The sequence below is a fragment of the Cyprinus carpio genome, chromosome A22 (assembly GCF_018340385.1).
Source record: "Cyprinus carpio isolate SPL01 chromosome A22, ASM1834038v1, whole genome shotgun sequence".
Classification (NCBI taxonomy): domain Eukaryota; kingdom Metazoa; phylum Chordata; class Actinopteri; order Cypriniformes; family Cyprinidae; genus Cyprinus; species Cyprinus carpio.
This window is the reverse complement of record NC_056593.1, coordinates 2382383-2404613: the sequence shown is the minus strand read 5'-3', so window position 1 is coordinate 2404613 and position 22231 is coordinate 2382383. Positions and strand designations below refer to the sequence as shown.

At 34.2% G+C, this 22231-nt stretch overlaps 2 protein-coding genes and 1 long non-coding RNA gene across 4 annotated transcripts; all 3 read left to right on the top strand.

The window, feature by feature from the left end:
* The first annotated feature begins 350 nt into the window (after positions 1 to 350).
* On the top strand, positions 351 to 1254 carry LOC109079971. Its single transcript, XR_006153133.1, has 3 exons — positions 351 to 564; positions 654 to 797; positions 893 to 1254. It is a non-coding gene; the product is annotated as an uncharacterized LOC109079971 (long non-coding RNA).
* A 1132-nt stretch (positions 1255 to 2386) lies between these two features.
* LOC109079961 (calreticulin-like) lies at positions 2387 to 7345 on the top strand. The gene is made up of 9 exons (XM_042711649.1): positions 2387 to 2592; positions 3377 to 3478; positions 3619 to 3822; positions 3977 to 4071; positions 4154 to 4363; positions 4460 to 4573; positions 6327 to 6470; positions 6604 to 6696; positions 6847 to 7345. Exons 1-9 carry the CDS (start codon positions 2502 to 2504, stop codon positions 7051 to 7053), a joined length of 1260 nt encoding a protein of 419 aa, XP_042567583.1. The 5' UTR covers positions 2387 to 2501; the 3' UTR covers positions 7054 to 7345.
* A 2607-nt stretch (positions 7346 to 9952) lies between these two features.
* Positions 9953 to 21838, top strand: LOC109084414 (UV excision repair protein RAD23 homolog B-like). Of its 2 annotated transcripts, none has more exons than XM_042711647.1 (11): positions 9953 to 10070; positions 10223 to 10381; positions 11644 to 11725; positions 13382 to 13461; positions 15157 to 15488; positions 15569 to 15615; positions 15696 to 15823; positions 16822 to 16933; positions 18574 to 18731; positions 18805 to 18945; positions 20075 to 21838. In XM_042711647.1, the coding sequence occupies exons 2-11, from the start codon at positions 10313 to 10315 to the stop codon at positions 20186 to 20188; spliced, it is 1263 nt and encodes a 420-aa protein (XP_042567581.1). In that variant the 5' UTR covers positions 9953 to 10070; positions 10223 to 10312; the 3' UTR covers positions 20189 to 21838. The 2 variants fall into 2 exon arrangements, with proteins under 2 accessions (XP_042567581.1, XP_042567580.1); XM_042711646.1 differs by having other exon boundaries at positions 9983 to 10096.
* Positions 21839 to 22231: the final 393 nt, after the last annotated feature.

Here is a 22231-nt window from a genome sequence, read left to right as displayed (position 1 = left end):
CCACAACTGAACATGCTGGAGTTTATGTACAACTGATAATTGGAGTAAAACGGTCATTAAAAGCTTTCAGTGTTTCTGTCTATGGTGAGTACAGATCATTTGTCCTGTCCTTCAAAATTCTTGTTTTTACCAACGGTTTACATATTTTTTAATTATTCAATCATTTTATTGTTTGAGATGATACATCATATAAACAATCATTCAACACACTGATTGAACTGAAAATAAGATTGTTGATTAGATTTGTTCTTATTTATCTTTTTTCTCTATTGTTTTCCAGCTTGTCTGCCTGTTCCTGTCATCCGTAACTCTTCCAATGCTCTTCATCATCATCATCATCAGAATGTTCATTGCTGTGTTCAGTGGTGAATGTGGGTCATGTGACTCTCTCCTGGTACAAAGGAAACAGTTTATTGTCCAGCATCAGTGTGTCTGATCTCAGCATCAGTCTCTCTCTACCTCTGGAGGTTGAGTGTCTGGATGATTCCTACAGCTGTGTTGTGGCTCATTCATTCACCAACCGGACTACACATCTCAAGACTGCTCTCTGTCACACATGTGCAGGTACAGCAGAGCTGATATTAGTTGATGTCGGCGCTGATATTAATGTTTATTGACTGATCTGATCTCAGTTTGGTGTTTTTATTCCTCAGACTCTGTCCACTGCTGTGGTTCTACTGAAGCTGTGATCCGATTGGTCCTCTCTGCACTGGTGGGCGTGGCTACTGTCATTCTTCTGGTTTATGACATCAGATCCAGAAGAGCTGAACAAGATCAAGCACAGATTCACACATCAGGTACATGATTGATGATGTAATTTCTCACAAAATACTGCATATATAAATATTTCTGATATTTATTAATTTATGCATTTTATGTTTTTTTTTTTTAGGAAATATTGAAATCTAAAGCAGAAGGCTGAAATTTACAGGTTCTTCAAGTGTGTTTTTTGCTCTTGTTTTTTTCATACTGTATTCAATACTGATCTTGTTTTTGAGCATGCGCTCTCTTTCAGCGTCAGATTTTTTTAAATTCCAGATTGAAAGGTTTTATTGTTTATATTTCCCTCAGATACATAAAACAAATGAGTAAAGAGACACACAGATCTCTCTTTACTACTGCTGTGCATTTGTCATCTGTCTTTATCAATAAAGTTTTTATTCCCTCTGAGCTACAAGAGTCTCTGCATGTTTTATTACAGTTATTATGTTGCACACCTCCTGGAGGAAAACAAACTATATGTATATTTGAACAATTTCAGCAGTGTGCCACATATAAAGTTTTACATTATTAAAACATTATTTGTAAAAGTTTACATTTTTGTTAAGTTCATTAGTTTTCTTTAAGTTTTTCTATCCACAATAATAAACAAACAACTTCCCATAGCGTCTCCTTTAAAATAAAAAAAAAAATATCCCACAAAAAAAAAAATATAATATATTTAAGAACAGTGAAATAAACACAACATATCTTCTTCATAGACTACTTTTTGATTGACTGAACAAGATCAAGCACAATTTCCCACATTAGAAGCAATGTCATTTCTCATATAATTAAAAAAATAAATAAATGTAAAAAAAATATTAATCTTAATTTATTGCTTTATATAAAAATATAGATAAAGATAAATACTGATGATTAGCAAAAATCGCTTTGCTTGTGTTAGATTTAGTATAACAATGCTTTTTTTGTTGTTTGTTTGTTTTCTTCTAATCATTATTAGTCTATTTTTTTTTCTTAATTATATTCATATTTGACCGGAGGCTTTAAAGGATTTTAAAAATACCTGTTGTATCCACCTTATTTGAAAGACTTGATATTATTTTCCTCAGATATTTGATATTGCTGATATTTCCACTCACGACCACTACTGCTATTCATTTTTTTTTGCATCTGCACCATTATCAATAAAAGTCTCTAACTCTCAGAGTCTCACCCTGTTTTATTACATTTATTTTGTAGAGACTGATCTTTGAGTTCAGCAATGCGCCACAGCTTTACAATATTAAAACATAATTGTAAATGTACATTTAAGACCATCATATTTTTATACTGATAAAACATTGTTTTTGTTTTTAAAATAATTACTATTTTTTTCTGTACTACTACAAGGTTTTTTTTTTTTTTTTTTGGAAGAAACCACATGTACATCTGCATTACTATTTGTACTATTATTGAATTATTAAATTATATGAGTGGTAGTAAGCAACATAAAATATATGTACGCAAAATACACATTAACATCATTACACATCTCACTATACTTGTTTTTATTTCGACACACTTCCTTCGCGTTCACGTCACCTGCTTCGCAGAAGCCCCGGCCACGGCGCTGACTCCTCACTCGTGGTCTCCTCTGATTGGCTGCGCGTCCAGCCAATGGTTCTCAGCCATCTGTGCAGGAACACAAGCGAGCCATATTTCACGGACCCTTCACCTCGAGCGCGATTCATTATAGTATCAGGATCTTCATCTAATAAAGGTCCTTTAACAGTGCAGAGATGCGGATCGCTGCGGTAGCGTGTTTCATATCTGCAATGGCTTTCATTGCACATGCAGATGTGTATTTTAAAGAACAATTTCTGGACGGAGGTAATTTCACTTCTTCGGTCGAGCATGACATCAGATACATTGTCACTGTTAAACTGACATGAAAGTGTTTCTTAAAAAATGTCGAAATAATATCTTTAATGTCTTTTAAACATGTATTGAGCAAGTTTACTTTCATGCATTTCTTTGATCAGAGCCTGTTGTATGTCACTTTAATATTTACTGTATTTGCATACTAAACTGTGTAATACTTATAAGTCATGCTAGAGTACAAGATTTGTGAGAATGATTCAGAATTTTGTCTAAATGCGTATTTACTCATGGATTATGGCAAACGGGAAATATCGATGAATCAAAGTGTTAGGTTTTGGTTTCAGTTCACTTTTTAGACTATTAAACTGTTGTTGTCGTGTAAAAGCAAAATTAACACACTATAGAGTTTCATATCTTTTGTTTTTAACTTACAATTATTTGCATAATTTAAATGGACCAATATTAATATTCCAGCTTGGAAATACTTTCGAGTGGCTGATAAACAATATATAACCAATGTAAAAAAATCGATACGCCTACATATAATTATAAACAAATGTAAATTTCTTATTGGAAATGTGGATAAAAAATAATGTTAATGAAAAGTCTACTAATAAAAGTAGAGATATCTTAAAAATAGTGCAATGTTTAGTGTAATATTAAATAATTACTAAATGACAAAAAAAAAAAAAAAAGTCATTTATAATTAGGAACGAATAAGCAGCCACAATTAAATATTCTAAAATCCAAAGTTGATAATTGAGTTTCTAACAGCTAAACTTTGTCTCTCCAGATGGTTGGAAAAGCCGATGGGTCGAATCCAAACACAAATCCGACTACGGCCAGTGGAAACTGACCTCAGGGAAATTCTATGGCGATGCCGAGCTTGATAAAGGTCAGAGGTCACGGCTTCTTTCACCAGCACTCGATGTCTTATGCAAATGTCTTCATCTGAAGAGCAAATGCAAATAAGTACAAGTCGACGTGAGATGACTTGCAATGAAAAATGCAATGTTTTTTTTTCTCTCCTTAAAGGTTTGCAGACAAGTCAAGACGCCCGGTTTTATGCTGTATCCAGTCGCTTTGACTCGTTTAGTAATGAGGGTAAAACACTCGTCATCCAGTTCACTGTGAAACACGAGCAGAAGATCGACTGTGGCGGTGGGTACGTGAAAATCTTCCCCGCCGACTTGGACCAGACCGATATGCACGGCGATTCGCAGTACTACATCATGTTCGGTAAGTTACTGTTGGTGGCTTTAAAATGTGCACAAAGTCACTTTCTTCCACCAAGAAAACCAGTAAAACCTCAACAGCATTGACGCAGGTCAACGTGAAATCCAAACTGTCTTTCACTATCTTTGTGTCATTTTCATTTTGATCTTCCTTGTAGGACCCGACATCTGTGGCTACAGCACCAAGAAAGTGCATGTCATTTTCAACTACAAAGGCCAGAACCACCTAATCAAGAAGGACATCAAATGCAAAGTATGTTTTATTAATGCAACTAAAATAGCTCAAGATTTAATCGCAGCTGTTGCAACTCAGTTCTTCCGCTTGTGCTCATCAGGACGATGAACTCACGCACGTGTATACGCTGATCCTGCGGCCAGACCAGACCTACGAAGTGAAAATCGACAACGAGAAGGTGGAGTCAGGTTCTCTGGAAGAAGATTGGGATTTCCTTCCTCCAAAAAAGATTAAGGATCCAGAGGCCAAGAAACCAGAGGATTGGGACGACCGGGCGAAAATCGACGATCCTGATGACACGAAACCTGAGGTACATTTTCAGTCGACAAAACTGTAGTGTGCAGAAATCTTTGATATTTAAAAAAAGTTACTCTTAGACATGTATCCAATGGTGCTTTATGTTTAGGACTGGGACAAACCTGAGAACATTCCCGACCCTGATGCCAAGAAACCAGACGATTGGGATGAAGACATGGACGGAGAATGGGAACCTGCCATGATCCCGAACCCTGAGTACAAGGTACAAAACATCAGTCCTCATGAAGAAGATCCTAAGATCTACCAAACATGAAGCCACTGAGTGCTTCAAAGTGGTCGGATTGTTTAAGTGGTCTAGTTTGATAGTTTTAGACTTAAGACCACTTTAGACTGGTCTTTTCTGCAGGATAGGCTGCCAGAATAAGGTTTCTATAACAAGTAGGTTTGGACTTTCCAGGAGTTTTTGAAAGCGAGTAATGTTATCATCTCATTATCAGAGATGTCCTCAAGTAGAAGATCCAAAAACATTAAGATCTACCAAACATAGCCAAAGCCATAAAGTGCTTCAAAGTAGTCAGATTGGTCTGTTTTAGACTTTAGACCACTTTAGACTGGTCTTTTCTGCAGGATAGGCTGCCAAAAGAAGGTTTAGGGTCCAATACCATGTAGCTTTGGACTTTCAAGTGTTTTTGAAAGCAAGTAATGTTATTATCTCATTATCAGAGATGTTCTCAAGTAGAAGATACTAATATTAAGATCTACCAAACATAAAGCCGTAAAGTGCTACAAATTGCTTGGATTGGTCTAGTTTGATTGTTTTAGTTCAGTTTTTGCCACTTGGGAGACCATCTTAAACCACTTTAGACTTGTGCATGGTAGACTGCCAGAAGAAGGTTTAGGGTTCAAGACCAAGTAGGTTTCAACTTTCCAGGTGTTTTTGAAAGCTAGTAATGTTATCATCTCATTATCAGAGATGTTCTCAAGTAGAAGATCCAAATACATTAAGATCTACCAAACATAAAGCCGTAAAGTGCTTCAAACTGATCTGATTGGTCTAGTTTGATGGTTTTAGACTTTAGACCACTTTAGACTGGTCCTTTCTGCAGGATAGGCTGCCAAAAGAAGGTTTAGGGTCCAATAACAGGTAGGTTTGGACTTTCAAGTGTTTTTGAAAGCGAGTAATGTAATCCTCTCATTATCAGAGATGTTCTCAAGTAGAAGATCCAAATACATTAAGATCTACCAAACATAAAGCCGTAAAGTGCTTCAAATTGCTTGGATTGGTCTAGTTTGATGGTTTTAGGTCAGTTTTGGGCACTTGGGAGACCATCTAAAACCACTTTAGAGTTGTCTTTTATGCAGGGTAAGCTGCCAGAAAGTTTATGGATCAATACCAAGTAAGTTTGGACTTTCAAGGAGTTTTTGAGAGTGATTAATGCTATAACTTCATTATCAGAGATGTTCTCAAGTAGAAGATCCAAATGCATTAAGATCTACCAAACATAAAGCCATAAAGTGCTTCAGAGTAGTCAGATTGGTCTAGTTTGATGGTTTTAGACCAGTTTTGGGCACTTGGGAGACCATCTAAAACCACTTTAGACTTGTGCATGGTAGACTGCCAGAAGAAGGTTTAGGGTTCAATACCAAGTAGGTTTCGACTTTCCAGGTGTTTTTGAAAGCTAGTGATGTTATCATCTCATTATCAGAGATGTTCTCAAGTAGAAGATCCAAATACATTAAGATCTACCAAACATAAAGCCGTAAAGTGCTTCAGACTGGTCTGATTGGTCTAGTTTTGGACCTTGGGAGACCAGCTAAAACCATTACAGACTGGTTTCATTCACAAATAGGTTTGGACCTTTTAGGAGTTGTTGAGAGAGATTAATATTCAAGGTTGTTTCACATGGGCCGTTTCTACTGTGTTTTCAAAACTAACTGATCTTTTCAATCAGAGTGATTGTTCATAACGCAGGAACCAGTTTTATCAACCGGCTAACAAAGTTCTGTTTATGTAGGGCGAGTGGAAACCAAAACAGATTGACAACCCCAACTACAAAGGCACCTGGATTCACCCCGAAATCGACAACCCTGAATACACTCCAGACGACACCATTTACAAATTTGACAACGTTGGCATTCTGGGACTGGATCTTTGGCAGGTATGGTTTAGATTGGCGTACCGTTAAATCAACATTGTAATTAAAGGTCATTTTTAGGTTTTTTTTTTTATGGGGATTGCACAATTTTGTTGATTTTACATTGTGTTAAGCGATCTGTTGACCTTTCTTACAGGTGAAATCTGGAACGATTTTTGATAACTTCCTGATCACTGATGATGTTGAGGAGGCCGAAAAATTTGGTACAGAAACGTGGGGCGCAACAAAGGTAAAAATGTCTGGAGGGTCACTGTTGACAACATATTAGTATTAATAATTTACATTTATATGATATCTGTGACCAGTTCTTACATTTGTTTCCACAACGTTATTATTTAACTATAAATGCTGATGCCATAATGTTGTTGTTATGTGTCAGGGACCAGAAAAGAAAATGAAGGACCAGCAGGAAGAGGAAGAACGGAAGAAGCGTGAAGAGGAGGAAAAGAGCAAGAAGGATGACGATAATGAGGAAGATGAAGAGGAGGAAGATGAGGATGAGCCAGAGGAGGAAGAGCACACAGAAGAACCTTCTGAGGAGGAAGAGGAGGGTGAGGACGATACGATCCCTAAAGATGAGTTGTGAAGAGGAGTTCCCTCCTGAATGAGCAGATCTGATGCGTTTCAGACGTCTTTTTCTTTATGTGGTGTGAATATTTGGCCCCGCCCCTTTCTAGTCACATGTCGCATCCCTTAACTCTGATTTCTTTCGTTCTTTTGCTGCTAGATGCCCCCCAAAATATTCATAGTATGGCCCGATAAACTATAGATTAATTAATGTTTGGGTTTTCTGTTCTGTCTGGAGTCGCGCAAGGGGAGAATTCTGATGTATCATTTGTTGGATTTGCACTTTTTTAAATAAATGATTTATTTTTAAATGCTCGTCCGGCTCGTTTTTCATGGATGTTAAATTGTCCTCATTTTTGGTGGAAAATAAATGTTTACTTATTCATTTTTTTTTTATTAATAATTTAAATTGGATTTATATTTCATATATTATGTATTTATATATTATATTTTCTGGTTTCATCTTAATTTGTTAAAGCTTTAAATTTGTTTTATTTTATTTCAGTTAACATAAATGTTTTTAGTTTTAACTTTTGTTAACTATAATAACCATGTTTTTTATATATATATATATATATATATATATATATATAAATAGAGGAAAATATGCAATTGTCCTATTGCAAGTTTGCCTTTTCTTGGTCTGTGATACCTTTGTATTGTAACCACACATAATATTGTATTTGATTTATTAATAAAGTGGTTTATTAAGAAAGACACCACACATAATATTGTATTTGATTTATTAATAAAGATGCCACACATATAACTGTATTTGATTTATTAAGAAAGACACCACACATAATATTGTATTTGATTTATTAATAAAGTGGTTTATTAAGAAAGACACCACACATAATATTGTATTTGATTTATTAAGAAAGATGCCACACATGTTTTTATGTTTAATTCATTAAGAAAGACACCACACAGGTTATTGTTTTAAGCATCTATTAAGAAAACATTTATGGCATATAGTAATAACAGTATGGCTAGGAATGAAACATATTAGTAAGAGCTTTAAAGAAAGAAGGATGTTTTTGTAGAATGCTGTGTTGCAGACGCAGTGAAGGAGGCATCAAAAGAGAAAGTCCCGAGGAGAAATATGTGAAAATAGAAGTCTTATTGGGAGCTTCTTAGGGAATTTCCAGACCTCATGATGTCACAAGACATTGGAATCCACCTGCTGTCTATAAGTGACTGAAGTGCAGTGAGGAAAGCAGATGGTGATTCTGTGGAACAGCTTCTCCAGAGCCGGCGGCCTTGCCATTGATGCCTCTAAACAACAGAGCTTGCAAATTATATGCTTTCGTTTTTATATTAGTGTTTTGTTTGTAACGTATTTAACCTATATACAATAAAAATATACAAATTATAACTCAGAAACTCATCTGCCAAAAGACTCTAATTCTAGACTTTAGCAGAACAGACAACGGAGTCTTCTGTGATCTATTCTGTAAGTATGGAAATTCAAATACTTATGAAATAAGACCGATTTGACTTGCTTTACCTAACCTGAGAATAAATTAAATAAGGTAGGAGAATTTAATTTATTTGATAACATAATGACAGAAAAAGTCCCAATATATATATATATATATATATATATGATAACATAATGACATAAAAAGATATAAATAAAAATTTAATTTATTTGATAACATAATGACAGAAAAAGTCCCATTTAAAAAATTCTAACCTTTCTAAAATAAAATATATATAATTTAAAATATAATTCACTAAATCAATAAAAAAAACAAAATCCAAACTAAAAAAAAAAATTCCATTTCGAACATTTGGAATCGAGTCCGATTCCTGTAATTGATTCCAAGAATCGATTCCTCACTGATGTTTTCGATTCTTTTTCGATTCTTGTTTTTTTTTTTTAGATTGAAGGAACCTAACCTCACCATGACTGCAAGATAAAGGTCTTAGAAAGTATCCTTCTCATAATATGAAGCTTCATTAAAAAAAAAAAAAAAAAAAAAAAAACATAAATTGTAATTTTGTTTGTTTTGTCCGTGAAATTAGTCCACAGCTCAGCAGGATAGCCTATGCGTTTAGCTATCTCATGAATTGAACAAGACATGTAGTGTCTAAAATAAATGTGCACAGTTCAGCTGAATGATGGTTTACTTTGACTGTATGCTTTGCATAAAATTAACAAACTGTACAATGAAACAAAATAACCTAAAAATGAACTGATTAATCAGATGCGCTCTCGGCCACTGATCTATGCTCGTGACGTTTTCTTTTAGAATTATCATTGGCTGATAGAAATGTTTTAAAAATAGTATTTAGATGGAAATAAGATCAAGACCCTCGATCTCGCCATGATCTATTCTGTCGTGCAGAGCTCAAAATTGTGGACAACATAATAAATAAAATAAATATAATATACCGTAAATATACCGGTTCATTAAAACTAAACTATTCGAATCAGAAAACTAATCGGACTTCTAATCACTTTTAGCGAGCATGAGGGAGGCGAATGGTAATAAAAATATAAAAATGTAAAGAATTTTTTTTTTTTTTTTTTATCTCACAACTCTCGTAATAACGGGTTTCAGTAAGCATAAGAATGGTGCTTTTCAAACTGAAGGCTGCTTCCTAAAATTCTGATTATCTCAGTTCCGACTCGTTTTCTTTCAGTTTATTTTTCGTAAAATTTAAATTTGTGCAGTTTTCCGTTTGATAAGCTTTGTTGAACTGAAAAAGGCTCTGAGGAGTCGATTCCCGTTAATGGGGTTGGAATCGACTCTCGATTCCCAAAGCCTCGGAATCGATTCTTTTTGGAATCGATTCCCAGCTCTATTTGTTCAAACACACACACAAAACACGTTCTTCTCATGATGTACGATAATCAATTAATTGTCCTCACTACTTGAGTCAATTAAATGAAAACTTTTGTTGAAAATGATGTAAATGTTTTTGAAAACAAACATGTAAAACATATAAAAATGATATTTCTATAGAAATATAGATTTGCCTTTTTCGTGGGTCTCCAACAGTTTGTCGCTGACGGAGCCAGTGAAGGTAGTCTTGAGGAAAGCTCTAGAAACTTGTGTTGCTTTGGTATTTTTATCTCATATAATGCCAGTCAGATATTCGTACGACTCTTAGGGGTCACTGTACGTCCATGTGTCTTGTCCAATTCAGCAAGTAGATGGCGTCTTCCCTTAACACAGGCGCCTCATCCCTCCTGAAGATAGCTGAGTCACATCTCCACGCTCGCTCACTGAGGACACTTGCAAGGCTGTGTTTCGCGCTCAAACACAATGCTGACGATCACTCTGAAGACCCTCCAGCAGCAGACGTTCAAAGTGCAGATAGACGAGGAGTTGACGGTGAGTGTGCGTGTCTGTGCCCGTGTAAACATGGCAGGGCGCGGGCATGACGCGCTGGGAAACGCCGCGGCCTCCGCCGTGTGGAACGCGCGCGAGGACAGTTGCTGTCATTGTATAATATTGCATTATAACGGGTGACGTCACAGAGCCGCACATTCCAGCGGCCGCTAATTTGAAAATAACGGTCGTGTGATTTACAATAACGGTCTGTTTACGCTCTCGTCTTGTGGCAAGCCGTTTTAACACATATTCGTTTAAACTAACTACTCTCTTTAATGTTACTTATTACTTATCTTAATTACCAGCAAGTATAGTCCAATAGTGTTTAGTACATATTGTCTATTTCACTGATGTTGACTATTGATTATATACTAGAACGCTATAGTTAGTCACATGCTTATTCATTGGACACTAGTACTTGTCACTATTCCACCATTGACTAGTATTGCATTGTTACTGGTTAAAAATGGCCAATTTGGGGGTTTGTTAACTATACACTACCAACTAGTTATTTCTTGTACATCTTCTAGTTTTACTATATATTAAAACCAAATATGTATGTTATACGAGTAGTTACTAGTATGTATTCCAGCTTTACTAATCTTTATTCAATAGATACTAGTATTAATAAATGAAACATTAGTATGTATGCCAACTGTAACTAGTAGAATTTTTTTTCTCAGAGGCCTTATTTCCCCTCTTTTTTAAAGTAATGACTAGTAAGAATGGGTACTTTTGTAGTTCAGTAAATCTTACTAGTTAAAAATGCTACTGACAATTGGAATATGTGGTGTATATGCTAGTTTGTTTTTATGAATGAATATTAAAACAGCTTGCCATGTTTCTTTTTTTCCTAGAATGACAATGCATTACTGATATAAATTGTATTGATGTTAAGAACTGTTATTATTTAAAACTTTTTGTGCAGTCATATTCATGTGTCTCGTTTATTTAAATGGATAGTGTTTATAAATGTGTTATTTTGTAACGAGTATTTGAATTAATTTAGGGTTTGTTAAAAAAAAGTTGTGTCCAGATAATGCAATATCATGTTTTTGAGCAAAGCAATAAGATGAAATGACTTCATAATTCATTATGTGCCCATATGAATCCATCTATTGCTCTTGAAGATAGTTTGGGAAGCACATGAGCATTAGTTGCCTGCTTTCATAATCATACATTTCGTGAGTCTTATTTTGTCCTCATACATAAATTTGAAATATGAAGATGTTTCTAATCAAATTCTGTCCTTGTAAATACAGGTAAAAGCTCTTAAAGAGAAGATAGAGGAAGAAAAGGGGCAAGATGCTTTTCCAGCTGTCGGTCAAAAACTAATCTATTCAGGTCTGTTTCTTCTGACATTTTTTATTTCTGCCATAGCAAAGCTTAGGGATAAACATACCTATAAAGCTCACCAAAATCTACATTGAGACATTTTTAGGGCACAAGATATCGGTTTCAGTGCAAGAAGTTATATTAAAATAAAAAAAAAATTAAACACAATAATATTTACTTTTTGTACCCTTTTAGCACACTCCTGTTCCCAATAAGTTCACACCATGTTTTATTAAAACATTCTTCTTTATTTTAAACAACCTTTTTAAAGAATAATTAATTTTTTATTTTTTATTTGAAGATACAGAGTCAATCACAAAAAAAACAAGGCGTTCAATTTTGATTAAGTGTCATTCAAACACATTGCAACATTTAGACTTGTACACATTCGGCTAAGTTAACACATATTCAAAAATCAAATAACAAAACAAACCAATAAAACATTTTATTCATGGGGATGAACACAGAAACTAGCCTCATTAAATGGATGTCAACATGCCTCTTTCATCTTTGGGCATAAAATATAGTTACGTCTGGATTATGGCATCTTACAGCTGTGAAAATAAGTTATTAATCATTTTATAAGTCACAACCATCAGTTAATATTTAAAGTCTGCTTATGATGTATTTACATAGAAGTTCAATGTGGAAGAGATTAAAGGGAGCACAGCTGAGCTTAATTGGAGCAGCAACAATTTTTAATTAATAAATATTACATTAAATCTAAAGGACAAGATTTTTGGTCATGTATTAAGTAAAGTTTATAAATATACACAACTGTAAAACCACAGACCAGCAATAAACTGTAAATTTATAGTATTATGCATTTAAAGTACAAGCCAGTAATGCCTGTGAAGTAATATATTAGCGTAGCACACAATCTTACACAGCTAGTCCAATAACTGTGTTCTGTAGCATCTGTGCTATGTTGCTAAAACTATCTTTTGGATCTAACTGTAATTATATCCCACATACAAGTTCCAGGTTATAACATGCAAAAGTCTAAACATTAATCTCTTAATTTTGCAGTAAGTATATGAAACTTACCCCAAAATAAGGCTTAAACAGCTAAAAAAAATAAAAAAATGCACAATTGGTTACTTCTGGTGAAATTTTTCAGACAGCTTTAAAAATGTCTGCCAGACAGTGTGAACACATGGAGACTCATATCTCAACATGCAATGGTCTGATTGACTTGAAATTACAGGAGGTATGCAGTAACAAACACATCAATTGGTTAAAACATCAAGACATGATTTTTTTCTTTTTAACTAATCTGAAAAAAAAGGTAGTGATTTAATAGGTATGTCTACCTATATAATTAGTGTCAGATAGGGCTGGGCGATATGCGCATCTAGCCAGACAGCCGGTTGAACACATGGATCGCCTTCGAACATGAACGCGATATGCGTACCTTGTCTTGTGATCTACGGAGGTCTGTCTATTAAATGCCGCTCCATTTGTTTGAAAGCAGGTGATGGCGATTTAGCATAATCAGGGAACCGGCTTGACTGACTAAATGCGCATCAAAATATGGCCTTCTTTGGTTTTAATAAAATAATTACTGTCAAATTTTACTTTTTGCATGCACCTTATCCTTCTTTGGTTTTAATAAGATGCTTTTTGATTTATAAAATTGCTTTTGTTTTTCTCCATATAACACAGGCAAAATTTTGAATGACGATATACCTCTAAAAGAATACAAGATAGATGAGAAGAACTTTGTCGTGGTGATGGTTACAAAGGTAATTCTCTCATTGCCTTCTTCAGAAGCTCATTTATGCAAGTTTCAATCACACTAATATTTTCCTTCCATACATTTTCTTTCAAATTTTGGTATGTCACATTAAAATTGCTGGATGAGAATGCCAAGATGTGCATAAAATCTTAAAATGCACATAAAACAATTAAAAATTTACTTTTGAGGCAGAATTTTTATTTATTTTTTTATCTGACAAGAAAATGTTTGCATAAACTGCTTTGGAATCAAAGTTAATTGGTGTATACACTAAAAATTGAAAACTTTTTCATGCTTTTTGGACATTCAATTACTTCACAACGGCCTTTTGGTGGCCTGAAAACAATACTATTATCATCTCTGTGTAAACTACAAAAATGCAAATTTGTGAAAACGGTGACGTGTGCATTTGAATTACATGTTCAGTGTATGTATAGGCATGCATATGTGCGCAGGTGTGTAGTCTTTCTTTACTAAGTGACATCGCCAACTATCGGCCTGGCATGCATTATACTGTGTATTATAAAACAGATAGTTCCGGTCCTTGATTCTGATTGGTTGAGCCACGTTCAAAGCTGTTTTAAAATACACTACAAACATACACCTTTGTTTACTTCTGTGTGTTGCTCGGCAACCACTTTGTTGGAACCGCTGTTTACGAAGGAACTACATTGTTTGGTGGAAGAATACTATTTAGAATACTTTTATTAATATCATTACACTTTATTTGTTCTGTTTTATTCTGTGAAACCTTAATATGTATATGGAATAACCATTTTCTAAAAGCAATAATCCCCGTGAAGCTGTGGTTTACAGTGAATTTATAACACCTAAGGTGCTTAACAATGCCCCTTAGCTGTTATAAATTCACTGTAAACCACGACTTCTTGGGGCTTATTGTTTCATCAAAGTCGTTTTTTTGCGGATCTATGTGAACGTCGTTGTTGTGTAAACATATCCTTTCTATATTCAAAATTTAAAAAAAACACAAATGAAAAACCCATCATTTTCAACAAAAAACTCATTTTTTATAAAAAATATCCCAAAACAGTCTCACAAGTTGCGTTCACAAACATATTTTGTAGGAAAAAGAGCCTTTCGAGTACTTTCGCCAGTTGCGGCAACTTCCATCTGCACACAAGTTTATTTTGTAGGAAAAAGAGCCTTTCGAGTACTTTCGCCAGTTGCGGCAACTTCCATTTCTATTTATACTTTGCGCCAGTTTCCCAGGAAGTGACGTTTTTGTTCTCTCGAACACGTTTCTTTATTCGCATATGTTAAGGCTGGGACAATAAATCGATGGTTTCGTGGATCGATTCTAAGATTATCAGAATGCATCGTGATTCTGAGCTTAGTTTTTAACAGCAGATCTAGCTCTAAACCACACACTAAAAAAACACCAAAAAAAGCTCACGAACATTCGCTCTTACAAACGGCTGAGTAATGTAAGTGGTTACATCTAAAGCATGCAGTCTGCTGTTAAAAACTACGCTCAGAATCGATTCAAGAGAGAATCGTGATGCATTCCGATAATCTCAGAATCGATCCAGAATCATTTCTCTATTCGCGATGCATCGATTTTTTTTTTGCACAATTTCACGATTGCGCACAAGTTGAATTCACAACTTTGGATAGAAACAGTGATAAAGTTCATTGGCAGGTTTCTATAGTTCTCTGTGCAGTTGTGTTTCTCTTTCTGCAGCCCAAATCTGCAGCACCGCCACAAGCTCCTGCTCCTGCACCGGCAGCCACCGCTACGGTTAGCGCGACTGTCGCCGAAACCCCTGCACATCCACCCTCAACTCCTGCTGCACCTCCTGCTGCTCCAATAGTGCCTGCATCGACCCCTCCTCCCGCTCCTGTAGAATCAGCAGCTTCAGCAGAGCCGCCCGTGACGCCCGTCACAGCGCCCCCTGCTGCCTCGGAGGCTGCCGCAGAAAAGCCTGAGCCTGTTAGCGCCACTCCCACTCCGGTTTCAGAAGAGGAGAACCAGGCAGCCCAAGAGGAGCAGGCCATCGCCCAATCAGAGGCCAGGTACAGCCACGCCCACAAACAAAACCTTTTTAATTGCTTAAAGAATGAAAAACCCTCAATTTGTTGTGTGCTTTGTTCAGCATTACAGATGAATTGGGTCTTTTAGAAGCAGCTGCGTCCATACTAGGTACGTTTGGTTTTCAGTTTTGTTATAAACCAGGGAGAGAAGAACTTGACGCTAACATCTGTCGCCTTGCGCTTCTTTAGTTACAGGTCAAGCGTATGAGAATTTGGTGACGGAAATCATGTCGATGGGTTATGAGAGAGAACAGGTGATCGCCGCCTTGCGAGCAAGTTTCAACAATCCGGACAGAGCCGTGGAGTACCTGCTTATGGTGAGAGTTACTAATGTACTTACTACAGTAAAGCTGCAGATGTTTTATTCCCAGATAATAGTGGGAGAACTAATATAACTAGTCTTGCTCGAAATCAGCATGAAATGACATTTGCAACCCATTCATTGATATTTGCACTTTGCAACTCTTTAATATTATAACAGCAACCATTTAAATCACCAAACAATTTTAATGTTGTGTCAGTTTGTTTGGTAAAATAGCTTATTATAATTGCAACCATTTAAATCACCAAACAATTTTACATAAACATATGCAAATAATTTGTGTGTGTGTTTATTTTTCTCTAATGGGATAAATAACAACAATAGTAATGATAATTATAATTATTGATATTTATACTAATAGTAAAATTAATTGTAATATTAATATATTATATTATATATATATATATATATATATATATATATATATATATATATATATATATATATAAAATAAATAAATATGTTTGCAACCATTTAGATCAAAAAATTAATATATAAAATAAATAAATATGTTTGCAACCATTTAGATCACCAATGTTGTGTGTGTGTGTATATATAGATATAAAATAGCATAAACAGCAACAACAATAGCAATGATAATTATAATGATAAATATTAATAATAAAATTTCATTTAATAATAAATAAATTATTTAAAATCCATATTAAAATTACTGATACAATATGCATAAATCATACGTTTTTCTATTGTTGCAGTCTAATAGTCATGTATAATTGCTTTTCAAAAAAAATAATTTATTTATTATTATAACTATAATTATTAATTCAATTAAAATTTATAGTAATTAGAATTTTTATTAACGGAAATTTATAACGTTTTATTTAAAAAATATATTTTTTAAATTTTTTTATAAAATATGTTGCACCAATTAGTTGCATTCATAATTAATGTGTATTAATAAAGAAGAAAGGACCTGGAATATACCTGGTTTAAACCACACAAATGATCAATCTGTTAATGTGCGTTCATCAGGGTATTCCCACAGAATCCGAGCAGCCTCCACAGGAAGTAGTGCAGCCCCCACCAGCGTCGAACCCCACCCCTCCAGCACCACAGCGACCTCAGCCACCGCCCGCCACCACCGGTGAGTGACCATGTGTTCACGACGTGTGGAAATAGATGCCCATTTGCCCTGCAGCTGCCACCTTCTTGCTAATCCGCTGAAATGTTATTTCGGTAGCACAGCTGATGGAGGAGTCTTGACTATTTACGCTAATTTAGCGTTGCTGGCGTTCTGTACATTACACCAGTGAGGAAGCATCAAGGAAAATATCTCTATAAAGCATGCCCCCAAATTAGCATTAATGAGTTGTGAATTTAAACTTTGGACTTAAAGGTGATGCGTGTAAATTTGACAAAATTTTTTAAACTTAACTTTCATACTGTGTTTGATTTTTAAACGGTTCGAAACACTGGTTAAACTATTTATTACTTCTTGACATTTGGTGGCTTTTTCTCATTTTGTGTCATGAATGTGTGTGCAAAGTCTCAACACATAGATGTGTTTTGGAAAGGCTGTACACATTTTGGTGGTGTTGGTTTCCATGCAATTCACCAAAAATCAGAGCCAGTTGAAAAACAGAAAACCTTTATTGTAGCTTGTCAAAGACTAAAATATAAGATACTTATATACTATAAGTTTACTCGAAAGTGAAGACTTTCTTTATTATGAATTTCAAAGTCAAAAAGTCTGTGAAGTGATGTTTTTGGGTGTTAATTTTTTTTATATTTATTAGTCGGTTGCTAGAACAAAAAGGAAGTTTGAGAAACCCATTTTACCCACAGAAGGGTTTGAGAATAATAATAATAACAATAATAATAATAATAGACAATAAAAAAATTTACAAAAACACAACAAAATTACTAAAACTAAGACTACAATTTAAATAACAAAACATATAAAAAGAAAAAAGAATAAGTCACACAAATTTACACTACGTAAAAATAATGTTAGATACTATATATGCTTGGTGTATTTATGCTAAGTCAATAACTACTTGGTTTTTTTTTTTTTTTTTTTTACACAGAGTTTATTTCAGTTAAAAAAAAGTCAGAAGTCAAAGTTTATTTATAAATCCCTTTTTTTAAACAAGTGTTTTTGTTTTATGAAAAATGTCTTTTTTTTATGGTTTTATTTTTAGTTAACACTAATAACTTAGTAGAGGTTATATGAGTTAACTTTTTATGGTTTTATTTTTAGTTAACACTAATAACTTAGTAGAGGTTATATGAGTTAACATGACTCTTTTGTGTTTGACTCTTTGGCAGTGTTGTTTTAACATCAGTGATAAACTACCATAGACTGGTAGTTTATCAACGATGTTAAAATAACACTGCCAAAATTATTATTAATATATATATATATATATATATATATAAATATATATATATATTGGCATATATATATATATCAGTATTATTGTATAATTAAAATACTTTATAAATAATAAATATACCACATAATTAAATAAATAAATAAATAAAAAATAAATTACATAAATAAATAATGTATAAATAATTAAATATAATAATTAATATTCCTTTAGCCATATCAATTCAAACAAAATCGTTATCTTTTCAAACATCATAAACAGAAAGTAAACACTTTGAAAACTTTGACATTATTTTTTCTTTCTCATTTGGAGGCACAGAAAATGGTTTTCTTTTCACTTTCCCTCGATGCCGGTCTAGCGCTGTCTACAGCTCTTTCTGTCCTGTGAACAGGTGTGGAGTCGGGAGCGGCGCAGACCTCGGCGAACCCGCTGGAGTTCCTGAGGAGCCAGCCGCAGTTCCAGCAGATGCGTCAGATCATCCAGCAGAACCCCGCGCTCCTGCCGGCGCTCCTGCAGCAGCTGGGCCGCGACAACCCACAGCTCCTGCAGGTGGGTGGAGCTCAGCACTGAGCCGCTGCGGTCGGACGCGCGCCGCTGAACATGCCTTTATTATTCTGTGCAGCAAATCACGCAGCATCAGGAGCGGTTCGTGCAGATGTTGAACGAGCCACACGGAGGCGAGGCCGGAGCCGCTGAAGCTCCCAGCGCACCACAGACCAACTACATCCAGGTCACACCGCAGGAGAAGGAGGCCATCGAGAGAGTACGCTAACAATGCTGTTTCTAATGTCAAATTTAGTTATACTAGTTATCCATTTGTTCATGTTAGCATCACAGAAATTACACAAATTTTTTTAAAAAATATTATCTTTTTTTTAATTTCAGTTAATGTTAAGCCAATTTTTAAAGCTTCAAATTTGTTAAATTAAAATAAAATACTAATAAACCTATCTACTTTTACTTAAGTTAGCATGAAATTACATTTGCAATCTATTTTATTTGACAATTTGACATAATAATTCAAAGTAAAACAGTGTAATCAATAAGTCAATTATTTTATATAAATAAAATGAAATAAAATATAAAAAAGATTTAATTATTTCAGTTAACATTTCTATTTTTTTAGTTTTACTTGAAATAGTAAAATAATAAAAACTAAACTAAACCTAATCAATAAAAAGTAATAAAACTATATAGATGTATTTTAAAAATGAATGGAAAAAAGCATTACTAAAACTTTAACAGAAAGTGAAAATATAGTATATCTATGAAAAAATATCAAATAAAATAAAAAATATAAAATAAAAAAAAACTTTAAAAAAAATATTAACAAAAACTACAATAGTATATCTATGAAAAATTATCAAATAAAATAACACTGTTAGAAGTATTAATAATTTTATATATGTAAAATTGTTAATATAATTATTTAAAAAAACATTAAGATTATTGAAATAAATATTTAAATAAACAATATTAGATTATTAGTTTTTAAACTAAAATATGTATAATTCATGTGTTTTTTTTTATTGTTGCATTGTAATGGTTATGTTGTAATTTGTGAACTGACAACAATTTATTAATTATAATTTTGTTTTTATAAATTATATCGAAATTTATTATAATTAAAGTAACTACATATGCTATTTTATTTATTTAATGCTTATATAGCATAAATAACACTAGGAATGATAATTATAACAAATACAAAATTTCAGGGTTAACAAAAATTTTGTTACTTGAAATTAAATAAACTTGAACTAAAATAAAATACAATATTATTTTCAGCTAGCTGCTGAGGCAACGTTTTTGATATTTTATTCAATTTAAAATGATTAAACAGTCATTTCACACAACATGTTTTAACATTTTAATAAAATTGTGTTTTCTAGTTGAAAGCTCTGGGGTTTCCAGAGGGACTCGTCATCCAAGCCTACTTCGCCTGCGAGAAAAACGAGAACCTCGCCGCGAACTTCCTGCTCCAGCAGAACTTTGATGATGAGTGAACGTTAACCGTTTAGACGCGACAACACTCGGAGGACGGCGACGGAGAGAATGCAAGCGCTAGGCCACATGTTGCGCGTGTGTGTGTGAATGTGTGTTACAGCGAATAGGACGTCGACTGGTCTTCCATGATGATTTTCATGGAGTTTAAACTGAAGCCATGATGTGATTTTTTTCGATATATATATAAATAGCCGATCCTCCTCGACGAGGTGTCTGTCTGGTTTCTGCTGCTATCTCTGCTGTGTGCGTCGAGTGAAGTTTTATTTATCACGGTTAAAAACCTGCCAAAACACTCTCAAGGTCATCGTTCATTTCTCGCCATTGTTTTTCAGTATTAATCATGAGACGTTTTAGTCAAGATGGATGCCAAATTTAATTTGTCGCCAATGAAAACAAGCCTTTGATGGATGGACGTATGTACTTTCAACACGTCGTACCATTTTTGTTGCTGTCAAACTGCGTCAAATTAAATATGCCATCTACTTCTACCATGTTACATAATTTTTAGTGTTTACCTTTCTTTCCATGCGAGCCTCTACTGTGTTAAACACAACGTTTATGCAGTGGACGTAACCAAACTACTACTTTTTATCTCATCTGTTCCCCTACGTTAAACCTTTAATATTATAAATAAACCTGCCCTGCATGGGTATGTTGGTATCTTTAAACCAATGTTTAACCCATGTCGATAAAGTCTACAATTATGAGTTCTTGGTAAAAAACAGCATTGACAGTTGGCTGCCCGACTATATTTTATTTCCAAGTTTATTTCTGTTATGAAATATGGTAATTTCACCCCAAAATTCTGTCATCATTTACTCACCCTCCACATTTTTCTTCTGTTGAACACAAAAGGAGATATTTTGAAGAATGTTGGTAACCAAACAGTTGATGGTAGCCATTGACTTCCATAGTAGGGGAAAAAATACTATTAAAGTCAATGGCTACCATCAACTGTTTGGTTACCAACATTCTTAATTTTCATTTTTTGGTGAACTATCACTTTTAACTTTCAAGTTCCCACTAGAACCAGTTCAGTATGCAGTAGAAACCGAATGAGCATTGGTTTTGAATGGAGCCCGAAATGCTGCAACAATCGTAGGTATTTAATGTGGTGAAGCAACTGAATGTGGTCGAGTGTCTCAGCGGGGCTCGAAAACATCATAAAAATATGCATTGTAATTTGAATATTTGTACATATTCGAGTGAAGGAGAAAACCGTGTTGGCTTGGTCTCTGTTGCACACTTAAGACAGTGCCAAACATAATTAGAAACTGGAAATAGATGAAATTACAGAGTGAGCTGCAATGCTTGAAGTGGATGCAGAATGCATATATTTTTATATAAATGATGTGTCCTGCTTCTATAGTTTTGAGTTAAAAATACTTTTATCGAGTACATTGAAAAATCTATAGGTGTTCTGACAGGTACAGGCAAGACTAAGCGCCCTGTTTACACTAGTTGATGCAGTTTGGGATTTTCATTTCAGTATTTTATATTGTTTTTTCGTCTTGGGGGATTTGATGTGTGGAGAAAGTAAACATGGAAGAGTTTGGTCTTAAATGCATCAGCACAAAAGGGTTTGCTGAGTGGTTTATGAATGTATTGTTTCAGTGGTGTGTGAAATAAATTGCTTTTAAAAAGCTTCATTGAAGTCTCCAATACTAGATCTGGTTTTATTCATTAGTCATTGATCCGTAATCAGATGACCCATATGCTTCTACAACCCCAAAAAGTGTGCTTTAAAAAAAATATCATGGTATTAAGAGATTCCCATATATATTTCACAGTATTTACATTGTGCTTGAATTTCAATTACCATAAAAACCATGAAAACACAATTTTTAAAAAATGTTGCTTGTAATTCCTGTTAATGTTGTGAGAACGCAAGTGTAAATTCACATCTTCTGCTCACTCCTCGTTAGTATAGTGGATAATTTGTGTTTTAAATTAAATAATTATGTACAATTATGTATGTTCAATAGTTGACAGTTATTAACATTTAGTGTTTTCAAATCTGAGCAAGGAAAAATAGCAATGCA

Excerpts from the sequence above, each read along its gene's own strand:
- LOC109079961 (XM_042711649.1), top strand. The coding sequence starts at position 2,502 with ATGCGGATCGCTGCGGTAGCGTGTTTCATATCTGCAATGGCTTTCATT. Across the intron at positions 2,593-3,376 it reads AGAACAATTTCTGGACGGAG|ATGGTTGGAAAAGCCGATGG; the intron begins GTAATTTCACTT and ends TTGTCTCTCCAG. Across the intron at positions 6,697-6,846 it reads AAACGTGGGGCGCAACAAAG|GGACCAGAAAAGAAAATGAA; the intron begins GTAAAAATGTCT and ends GTTATGTGTCAG.
- LOC109084414 (XM_042711647.1), top strand. The coding sequence starts at position 10,313 with ATGCTGACGATCACTCTGAAGACCCTCCAGCAGCAGACGTTCAAAGTG. Across the intron at positions 13,462-15,156 it reads TCGTGGTGATGGTTACAAAG|CCCAAATCTGCAGCACCGCC; the intron begins GTAATTCTCTCA and ends CTCTTTCTGCAG. Across the intron at positions 15,489-15,568 it reads ATCGCCCAATCAGAGGCCAG|CATTACAGATGAATTGGGTC; the intron begins GTACAGCCACGC and ends TGCTTTGTTCAG.